A 10,032-nucleotide genomic window follows, 5' to 3' on the forward strand; every position below is an offset into this window, starting at 1 on the left:
AGCTACAAAAAAATACAGATGAAAACTCTCTAGGTAGATAGTGTGATCTACAGCTTATCATGAGATACTCTACCTCAGGCGAGCAATAGCTCGAGACTTCCTTCGATATCGTGCACCAGTTGTTATTTACAAATACACATAGTTCGCCGCCCCTTGTCTTACCAGAAGCCGCTGTTCTATACTGCCGGTACAGCGTATAACCAGCCAGCCGTATGTTGATAGTGTTGTCGTTCAGCCACGACTCCATGAAGCATGAGATATTACAGTTTTGAATGTCCCGTTGGCAGCCATGACTCCGTGAAGGACGGGAGAAGAGTAATATTGGGACAGGGACATGGAAAGGTTGATTTCGGAGGAGCAATGGAGGAGGAAAAAGAGGAAGAAGAGAATGAGGGAAGCACAGGTTGAATCTGAATTTGATGAAGATTAAAAGGATATGGTGTGTCGAAGCAGACTGGGGTCAAGTACAAAAAGAGTGAGATGTCCGCCAGACCGAGCTTTGGAGGGGAAATGGAAGTGAATGAGGGAGATTTAAGTGAAGTGGAAGTTGTGGTGAGGGGCTTCGAGCCCGAGCCTTGCATCGATGGACATGGTTATGATAAAGATGAGTTTGGTCAAGTGAGAGTGAGATTCTTAGAGATAGTGGATCCAGATATTTTGGCTGATTCGTGTGGTATCAGGTCGGGTGGAAAAGTACTGTAGGTGTGCCCATGTTTCTGAGGATCGGAAGTGTCCGGTATGAGAGAGGCAGGTGTTGTTGTCGCCAGAATCAGAGTAGGGCAGAAGGTGTCATATGCTGAGGCAGTGAAGAAAGTAGAGGAGGATGGGTCAAGGGTGAGGGATCCTGAGAGGATCCCTGTGAGTAGTAGATCTGTGCCACCACAGAGGTTGGCTTCTTAGTATTCATAGCAATGGCTTTCAACGGTGCTGCATAAATGGAATGTAAATCACAGAATATAGATGCTGTGGTGGCAGCTGCAGAGATGTACTTGGATGTACGAGATTTGACTTCAGAAGAGTTACAGGCTGTGTTGAGTGGTGGTGTTCCGTTGTCCCAGGCCATTGGCATGGTGCAGGAGCAGATATGGTCAAAGTAGTGGGTTTTTAATGAGTGTAGGGTTAGTTGGAAGAGTGTTTTTTACCCCATTTTGTATCACAAGGTATAATGGATTTATACTGTAGTCCAGTTGGGGACTGTGATGTAACGTATTGAATGGAAAATGCCTTTAAACCCCGAAGAAGAAGAAGAAGAAGAAGGCAAACGGAAGACGGTCCTCCTCAATAGCCTCCTTTTGGCGAGAAAGCACAAGTGTATCCTACCTGAGTCCTTCGCAGAAGAGTTTTGAAATCTGCCACGCACGCTTTGAATCAGCTATTGTTTTCAGGAAGGAGAAAAGCATGCCAACATTGAACAATGATAGGCTACTTATCTTTTTTATCTTTAACATTTCTTGCACAACTACCATTTTTTAAATCATTTTATACATTTATTTTGAGATTCCACCCTGTAAACGTAATTTGCCTGATAACACGCGATTGGAGAAGGAGAGTCTAATCTCATACAAGCGTATTTTTAGCAACTTTCCCTCTCCTCGCTACCTCTCCTCGATTACCTTTGACCTTTTTCAAAAGGAGGCCAGAGAGGACGAAGGAGAGAGGATGCAGGAGTTTCTAATTGAGAAAAGTCCTGGGTCTGTGTCTCGATTGTCTCCTGACTCTTCAGTCTCCTCCATCTCAATTGTTTTTCAGACACAACGCTTTGATAAAAAAAACTTTCCCGACACTTCTCTCTCACAAAGTTATTTTTTGGGTGGACAGCTTGATTTGATTGGCCTGTTTGCGAGTGATGCCACCCACAGAACTTTCCGTAGACTACTATTATGGATAGCTTACAAAATTGTACTCTGTAGTGGATGGTTTTAAAAAGGTAGCGAAGTACAATACTTAATTAAAAATATACTTAAGTAAAATGACTGACTTTGACAAAAAGCTACTCAATTACATTAATGAGAGTATTTATAATTCATTACTTCCACCCATGTTAGTTAGTTAGTTAGTAAATGAGGATTGACTAATTGTATCATTAGTCTAAAGTTACCCATTTAGGACTGAAGCTAAAGGTCATCTACTACTGTGCAGGAATCAAACCCACAACCCTGGTGTTGCCGCTGGCACCAAGTTCTAACCCACTGAGCCATTGGAACCACAATGAAACAGGCATTTTACTGAATCAAAAGGTCGTACAGTAGTAGTTGCTTTGATATTAGGCAATTCTTACTGTCTGTGCTGCAATAGGGGCCAGGCCTTTCGGACTTACCCCAAACTTTTGGTTCAAGTTCATGCAAGCTCTACTCTTCCTGTATAAGATTAATTACTGAGTACAAGTCGTTTTTCCAGTTGAACGCTGTACCACAAAGACTAGGACTCCGTTCTTCTTCTGACTGGCGGTGCAGTAATGATAGTAGTGACAGGCTTGAATGTACATTAGTCTGTTTGTTTTGAAGCGTTGGTTTGGTCACTAACTGGGTGAGTGTTCATTTATTTATTACACGCATAGACATACACACATTGACATTCACACAGGCAAAATGACGCAATGAAGCAACAGATTTTCTCACACTCACATTTGGTTGTATACCGACACTTGACACACAAACTCCTAATACACAAAATAAAGACTTGTGCAAATATACAGTCAGGCTACCTAAGGAGGATATCGAAACCTTGAACCACATCTTTTACAGTAATCCAGTATGGTTTATATAATCTTTTTGAATGCTCTCTCTTCTTACCTCTATCTGTCCCTGCGTATAATCGCTTAGTATAGTAGAAGAAAGATAAAGTGTTGTGTGTAGAGTGCCATTGGTGGCAGGGACCAGGGTGACTATGCATGCGTGTGCCAGATATTTCCCCCATAAACTGTTTTCCCTCCCAGATTTATCCCCCAAGATGTTTTCAGCACATCTCAAGGGGCTGACGGAGGCTAATAGGCTTATCACTCAGGGTGTTTTGTCCGGTGTGCTTACAGACAAGGTTTTCTGAGGGTAAAACTCCTAAACGCCTGGATTACCTCAACACATCCCTTTAAAGTGCTGTATAGCCAGGATTTAGGCTAATCGGATAGCGGGGGAGAGAGGGGGGAGGATAAGGTGTTGGATCCTGCTGGCCCTGCCAATGCCCCCCGAACCAGGTTGGAAGACACACGGGTCAGCAGATGTTCTCTGGGCCTGGCAGACTGGGTGGGACTAACAGGAGGATTACTGGAGCCCAGATTAGATGGGTCTGAGGTAACTTTAGGGGACGGTGGGGTAATACGGTACACAACTGACGAAGGCTAAGGGCTGCTAACGGTTAGGGTTAGGCTGGATCTTATGGCCGCGGGGGTGAGGGGGGTAATAAACTCAGGGTGTATGGTTGGAGGGTATCCTATATATGTATCTAGACAGAGACAGAGACATGCGTGCACGCACACACACACACACACACACACACACCCACACACACACACACACACACACACACACACACACATACCACACACACATACCACACACAAAGTAATGGAGACACCTAGTAATTTCAGTTCCCCCATGACCACATTTATTTCTAAGTGCCCTCTGCTATTTCACTTCATTTTCCATTTAGTTAGTGTTGTAATCTATATCTCTAATGTTGTGTAAATCTACAGCCCATACTGGCCCAGGATTATTATCGCTGGATTAAAGCACTGCCTATTCTGTCTAATATTTCTTAATGGGATTTATTCATAAGAGGCTAATCAGAGGTGTCTAATGACAATCTGCAGCGACGGCCAATGATATGCACTGTGTGTGCGTGTAATATAATGACATGGTCTGTTTGTTTACAATGACTGTAGAAGTGAGACGGAGGTACTGGAGACAGTATTTTCCATATGTGGAGTTCTCCTGTTGTGAGGTGAATGTTGAGTCTAGACAGTATTCCTCGATATAGATTTGGTTCCTCCGCCAACTTAAATGTCACTTTTGACAAATTCAGCCAACAGGTTTTTAAATCTCCATAGGAACACTTCAACGTCATCTGTGTCTCCCTCCCTTAAATACTATTGATGAGCACATGTTTAGCAATGGCTAGTTATCTTTACATGCTGGACCTATTAATAAGTATAGTTATAGTGTAGTGGAGGGGTTTGTCGAACAGGCAAACGCTCATGTGATTACTGATGAGTAGCCTAATCTTTCTGAGACCTGTGGACTAATGCTGCATCCCTCGTTGGCTATAGCTTTGCTCATTAGGCTTACACAGTCTTGTGTGAGACCAACAACCCATACCTCCAAATCACGTTGTTGTCACGCCTCATTTGGAGGTCTGGAGAATATTGTATTAGCTGAAACATCTCCAGTGGCTCCATTTTTATTGGCTGTTACATTTTTAAGAACCCTTCACCCCCACCAGCCCATAGAAGAAGTGCTGCGTGTTTTGTTCATCACTATTTTCCGAGTCGATAAATGCATTACTACTCCTCTGCTTGAACAGAAAACAACGTTATAGCGTGTCTACCTAAGGGCTATGGTAAAAGTTTAGTGTGTCAAGTGTGGCCGACAGTTAGCGATTTATTGAAATTTGAAGTCAGCACAAACATGGCATACCTTAACATATTTTCATGGGGTTTTAATCAGCGATTTCCTGTCCATCCTCTCGCACTCTTGCTTCTACGGCACTAATGGGCACATTTTGAGCTCTGCCCAAGCAAGGCATTTGACTTCACCGGGCTTTCTGATTAGGGAAGCCTGGTTCTCGAAGAGGCTACATTGGTGCAGACAGTATTATCTGTGTAGCATCATCATTGTCATAGAAGGCCTTTGAATTTATAAGTCATGGGTGACTCCTAGTGGTGAAAGAGGAAAATTACCAGCCATTTAAAGAGAGTTACCATCTCGGAGCAAACAATAATCTGCTCACCACCACTGTTTTTGTTCCCGGGCAAATGTGATCTTTCCTGTACCAGGGATACGTAAGCTAGGTTGCTTCAGACCGATTTAAAACTAGTATTTGAAAACAGACTAAATTGCTGTCAGCTAACCAATCTGAGATCCAGTTAGCGAAAATCCCAGAGACAAGTGCCGGTCCAAGGGCCACAGATTGAGAAACACTGGTTTTATATACTAATCTATACACTAATCTCCACATCTCGGCTCCACAGAAAGGTCGGGCCATGACCCCAAGGGAGCAGCTGAGGAAGATGTCAGCGATGGGGGAGCAGGGGGCTCTGGATGAGAAACACTGGTACCGCCTGGTCAATGGCATGTCTGCTAGAGGTAAGGCTGACCCACCTGGTTTGAATCTATATGCTTCAAGACTTTGATAGTCTGCTGAGTTAAAGCCCTAGGTATTAGCTCATAAATCCTTAGCCTTGCCTAGAAAATTCACTCTGCATTTTTATGTTTTACTATCTTAGAGTCAGGAACTTTTCCTTAACCTAGGTAGTTACTGGGGCCCAGAGCTTTTCCTGGTCAAGTCACATAGTCAGTAGAAGCTTAGTAGTCAGTACGGCCCTAGTTCTGTAGACTTGTAACACATCTAACATTGTGTTTACTGTGTTGCGTTTCAGAGCTATGTCAGAGGCAGGAGATGATGATGAGGAACCAGATAGCCATGGCTCCTCAGACACTAGCCCAAGGACAGCAGAGGCTACAGGGGGTGCCCACCCAGTTTGAGCCTCGCTTCATGGAACGAGAGCTAGTTCCACCCTCGGAGATGGTATCTTCCGAAGCCAGGCAGATGCACATGGGGGGTCACCTGGGTCCGCCCATGCCCCCACACCCTGGAATTTCTGTCAGGGGCTTCCCTGGAGTTGGTTACAGTTTCATGCCCTCAGAGCCCATGGAGACAGTTGCCCGGCGACAGGAGCTCATCCACAAGCAGAATATCGCCAGGTATTGTCTGACATTGACCTGCAGCTGCTTGTCACGGGGCTTGTCAAAGTATACGTCATGGACTATAGGGCTTTGGATATCCCAGCCTTCCTTTTATAGCCCCCTTCAATCTGATACCAAGAGTCTGTTCTATGTACTATATTACAGAACAGTTGGCAGATATGATTTGAATATATACACAGCCCATATTCAGAGCCCATGTGACCTAGAAACGTTTATTGTTATGTCTTGTTGGTGTATTGTTATATTTAACTGGTTTATTTTGTTACGTCTTGATGGCGGGCATTGTGTCTGATTGGTGTGTATTGGTTGTTTTTCAGGATGGAGATGAATGCCATCCTCCACCAGAAGGAGATGGAGAACGCCCATCAGAAGGGTCTGATGGGTATGGATGCGCCTGTGATGTACCAGTCCAACGCTATGGCTCTCCGGGGGCGCCAGCGCCTCCCAGACGGCCACGACTTCTTCGTCCACCGTACCACCCTGGAGGAAATGCAGACCAACAACCTCCTGATGTCCTCCAGCCCCTATCCACCAATCAGCACACTGCAGAGGGAGAGGGGCCGCAGGGCTGGTCGCAGGGCAACTAATCACAAGAGCGCAGAGAGCCATGCGTCTGGCCCCAAGGGCCAATCGGAGGACAAGAGCGTGGAGCAGAGTCCCGGGGGTGCCTCTGGAGATGAGAAAGAGGCAGAGGGGAAAATGGACATGGGAGGGGAGGCAGTCAGCAAACAACATCAAATCAAAATGGACACAGAGCTCTCGTCGAATGGCAGAAAGAGCTACAAGGAGGCGGCGCAGGGCCTGCGCAAAGCCTGTATGATCAGTCAAGACGGCTGCCCTGACGTCACCAACTGCAACAGCGGCACCAGCGACAAAGACAGGCCCAGTCAATGCTCTGCGTTCCAGTATCCCTCCGCCAGTGGACCTATCCCAGGCATGCCTTACATGTTCCCTCCTGGTGAGTGTCTACTTTCTACAGTCTTGTTTTGATCAAAACATTCAGGGGTTATGCTGCAGTCATTGATTTGATTTTTATAATGTATTTGAACAAGAACAGATGTGACAGATGTGAGCCGTATGTGTGCTAACACATTTTGTCTTTTGTTTTGATCAGGGCCACCCAATCTCTTTCTTAACGGACAAGATATGTCCTCTGTTGAAGACCTTAGGAAGTGGACAGTGGATGACGTGTACATCTTCATCAAAAACATGCCCAGCTGCTCTGAATATGCTCAGGTTGGTGTCATTTCCTGATCTTTCCATGACATAGACTGACATAGCAACTCAATATTAAGGTGTTCCTAATGTTTTGTACACTAAGTGTAAATCAGCAACAGAATTCAAATTGGCCAGGACTGCCACTATTGACTCTTTCCAATTTGCACCCTACCTTGAGACATTCGAACTTTGGAAGAGAGCAAATAGAGGCCATCTTGGCAGGTTTTAATTCTGTTGATAATTTATGTAAGCAGGAAATTGCATTGCTGTCATACTGCTGCATCTGTCTTTAAGGAAATTGTTCTATGGATATACATTACTATACTACTCCTCATCATACCTGATTGTTCCCTGCAGACGTTCAAGGACCACATGATAGATGGCGAGACATTGCCATTCCTGACAGAAGACCATCTACTGGACACAATGGGACTAAAGCTGGGCCCGGCACTCAAGATACGATCACAGGTATACAAACCATCAAAAACAGTTAGCCTCACAAATTCGGACAGCAGACCAAAATCTTCTGGAGTGCTGTCTATTTAATTTCCAATGGATTATATTTACCATAACCTAGCACACAACCATTTTCGGAAAAGAGTAATAATGAAATCAGCACATTCCTTATTATAATATCTCATGGTATTGCTCTTTCTGTCCCACTCACCAGGTCTCGAGCCGGCGAGGCAGCATGTTCTACATGATGAGCCTCCCACTCTCCGCTGCCGCCGCCCTACAGGCCACCCCTGAGAAGGCAGCAGGAGACAGATCGTCAGAGATCAGCTCCCCTGTATACTGTAACAGTGTGGAGATGATGGGCAGCCCCTGTACCAGAGACCCAAAAGGCCGGAAACCCACAGACCCCCTCCCAGAGACTGACAACCCCTCTCCCCACTCGGCCAGCAGTGAAACTGCCTGAGGCATCAGTGAGGGAGGTACGAGTCCTCGGGCCAGTGACTCAGTTCCAAGTTGACCCCTAGCTCCTACCACATACTGTACATATAGACACAAACCCCCTAAGGACTTAATGTAGATCTTTAAGCATTGGATGGGTATAAGTAATGGATGCATCTTGCCCTCTGATCGGCTAGGTGGAATGTTAATTGCATCTGTCCAACCCTTGGAAACATTCAGAAGTGCATAGGTAGTAGGAAGTAGGGGTCAATTTGGAATTCAGCAAGTGTTTCAGCCCTAAGAGCTGTTTTTAAGCCTTCAGGCTATTGTGTTCAAATCAAATCAAATTTGATTTGTTACATGCTGCCGAATACAACATGTATTACAGTGAAATGCTTACTTACAAGCCCTTAGCCAACAATGCAGTTTTAAGAAAATACCTATAAAAAAGTAAGAATAAGAATAACAAATAATTAAAGAGCAGCAGTAAATAACAATATACAGGGGGCTATATACAGGGGTACCGGTACAGAGTCAATGTCAATGTGCGGGGGTACCGGTGTCGAGGTAATTGAGATAATATGTACATGTAGGTAGAGTTATTAAAGTAACTATGCATAGATAATAACAGAGAGTAGCAGCAGCATTCCAATGCAAATAGTCTGGGTAGCCATTTGATTATCTGTTCAGGAGTCTTATGGCTTGGAGGTAGAAGCTATTTAGAAGCCTCTTGGACCTAGACTTGGCGCTCCGGTACCGCTTGCCGTGCAGTAGCAGAAAGAACAGTCTATGACTAGGGTAGCTGGAGTCTTTGACCATTTTTAGGGCCTTCCTCTGACACTGCCTGGTATAGAGGTCCTGGATGGCAGGAAGCTTGGCCCCAGTGATGTACTGGGCTGTACGCACTACCCTCTGTAGTGCCTTGTGGTCGGAGGCCGAGCAGTTGCCGTACCAGGCAGTGATGCAACAAGTCAAGATGCTCTCGATGATGCAGCTGTAAAACCTTTTGAGGATCTGAGGACCCATGCCAAATATTTTCAGTTTCCTGAGGGGAAATAGGTTTTATTGTGCCCTCTTCACGACTGTCTTGGTGTGATTGGACCATGTTAGTTTGTTGGTGATGTGGACACCAAGGAACTTGAAGCTCTCAACCTGCTCCACTACAGCCCCGTCGATGAGAATGGGGGCGTGCTCGGTTCAGTTTTCTAGTGTGTGTCATACAGTGTTTAAACTGCTAAGAATATGATGGAATTGTTTTGTATGTACAGTATTTAGTTCTAGTTCAAATGTTTGGTACTTTTTTGTACCATGTTTCAGATTCAGGAGACCATGGTTGTATTCCCCTGCTCAGAAGTTGCATACATCAACCAATGGTTGCGTGCCACGTCGTCGACTGTGCAGTCGGGCACCAGATTGCTATAACATATGATGTGGTTAGCTGATATGTAAAATACCTATCCAGGCGTTATAAGATCTGGCATGTGTCAGCAACGTCTGAGCAGAGGAATACGACCCATGGGTGAGTTCCAGACTGTCTAGGCACCTGCGCAGGTAGCCCTCCCTCGCATGCTGCCTGCCTCACCTAGAGTGTCTTGTTTTTCTACAATAAAAAGACTACAATAGCCACAAGGCTGTTGACAACCAAAGCAACCATTACTACACTTGTTTAACACAGCAGTCAACTTATTTCCTATTGTCTCAAAATGATTCAATGTTTTGTTTCATGTGTTAAAGTTTACAAAGCACACAAGGAGCAGTGCAGTTAAAAATGTGATTTTCCTGTTTTTTTAATGATATTTCCACAATATAACCAGGTTTCCATCCAACCATTTAATGTGAGTAAAGTACATGTCGGATAGAAATTTTTATGACGGAAACATACAATTTGTCAGTAAACTTTCCAAATGTCGACAAAACAAAATATGCTAGATAGGTGGGATCTTTTTGTATCTGTAAAATGAATTATGTGATAAATTTAGGTGGAAACGCTTTTATGCACACA

The 10,032-nt window shown here is 44.7% G+C and overlaps 1 protein-coding gene across 1 annotated transcript; it reads left to right on the forward strand.

Moving 5' to 3' along the window:
* Positions 1-5,194: 5,194 nt before the first annotated feature.
* Positions 5,195-9,686, forward strand: LOC106568799 (sterile alpha motif domain-containing protein 7-like). Its single transcript, XM_014139462.3, has 6 exons — positions 5,195-5,297; positions 5,591-5,915; positions 6,236-6,876; positions 7,033-7,154; positions 7,494-7,604; positions 7,807-9,686. The coding sequence occupies exons 1-6, from the start codon at positions 5,195-5,197 to the stop codon at positions 8,053-8,055; spliced, it is 1,551 nt and encodes a 516-aa protein (XP_013994937.3). The 3' UTR covers positions 8,056-9,686.
* Positions 9,687-10,032: the final 346 nt, after the last annotated feature.

The sequence above is a fragment of the Salmo salar genome, chromosome 14, assembly GCF_965601325.2.
Source record: "Salmo salar chromosome 14, fSalSal1, whole genome shotgun sequence".
NCBI lineage: Eukaryota > Metazoa > Chordata > Actinopteri > Salmoniformes > Salmonidae > Salmo > Salmo salar.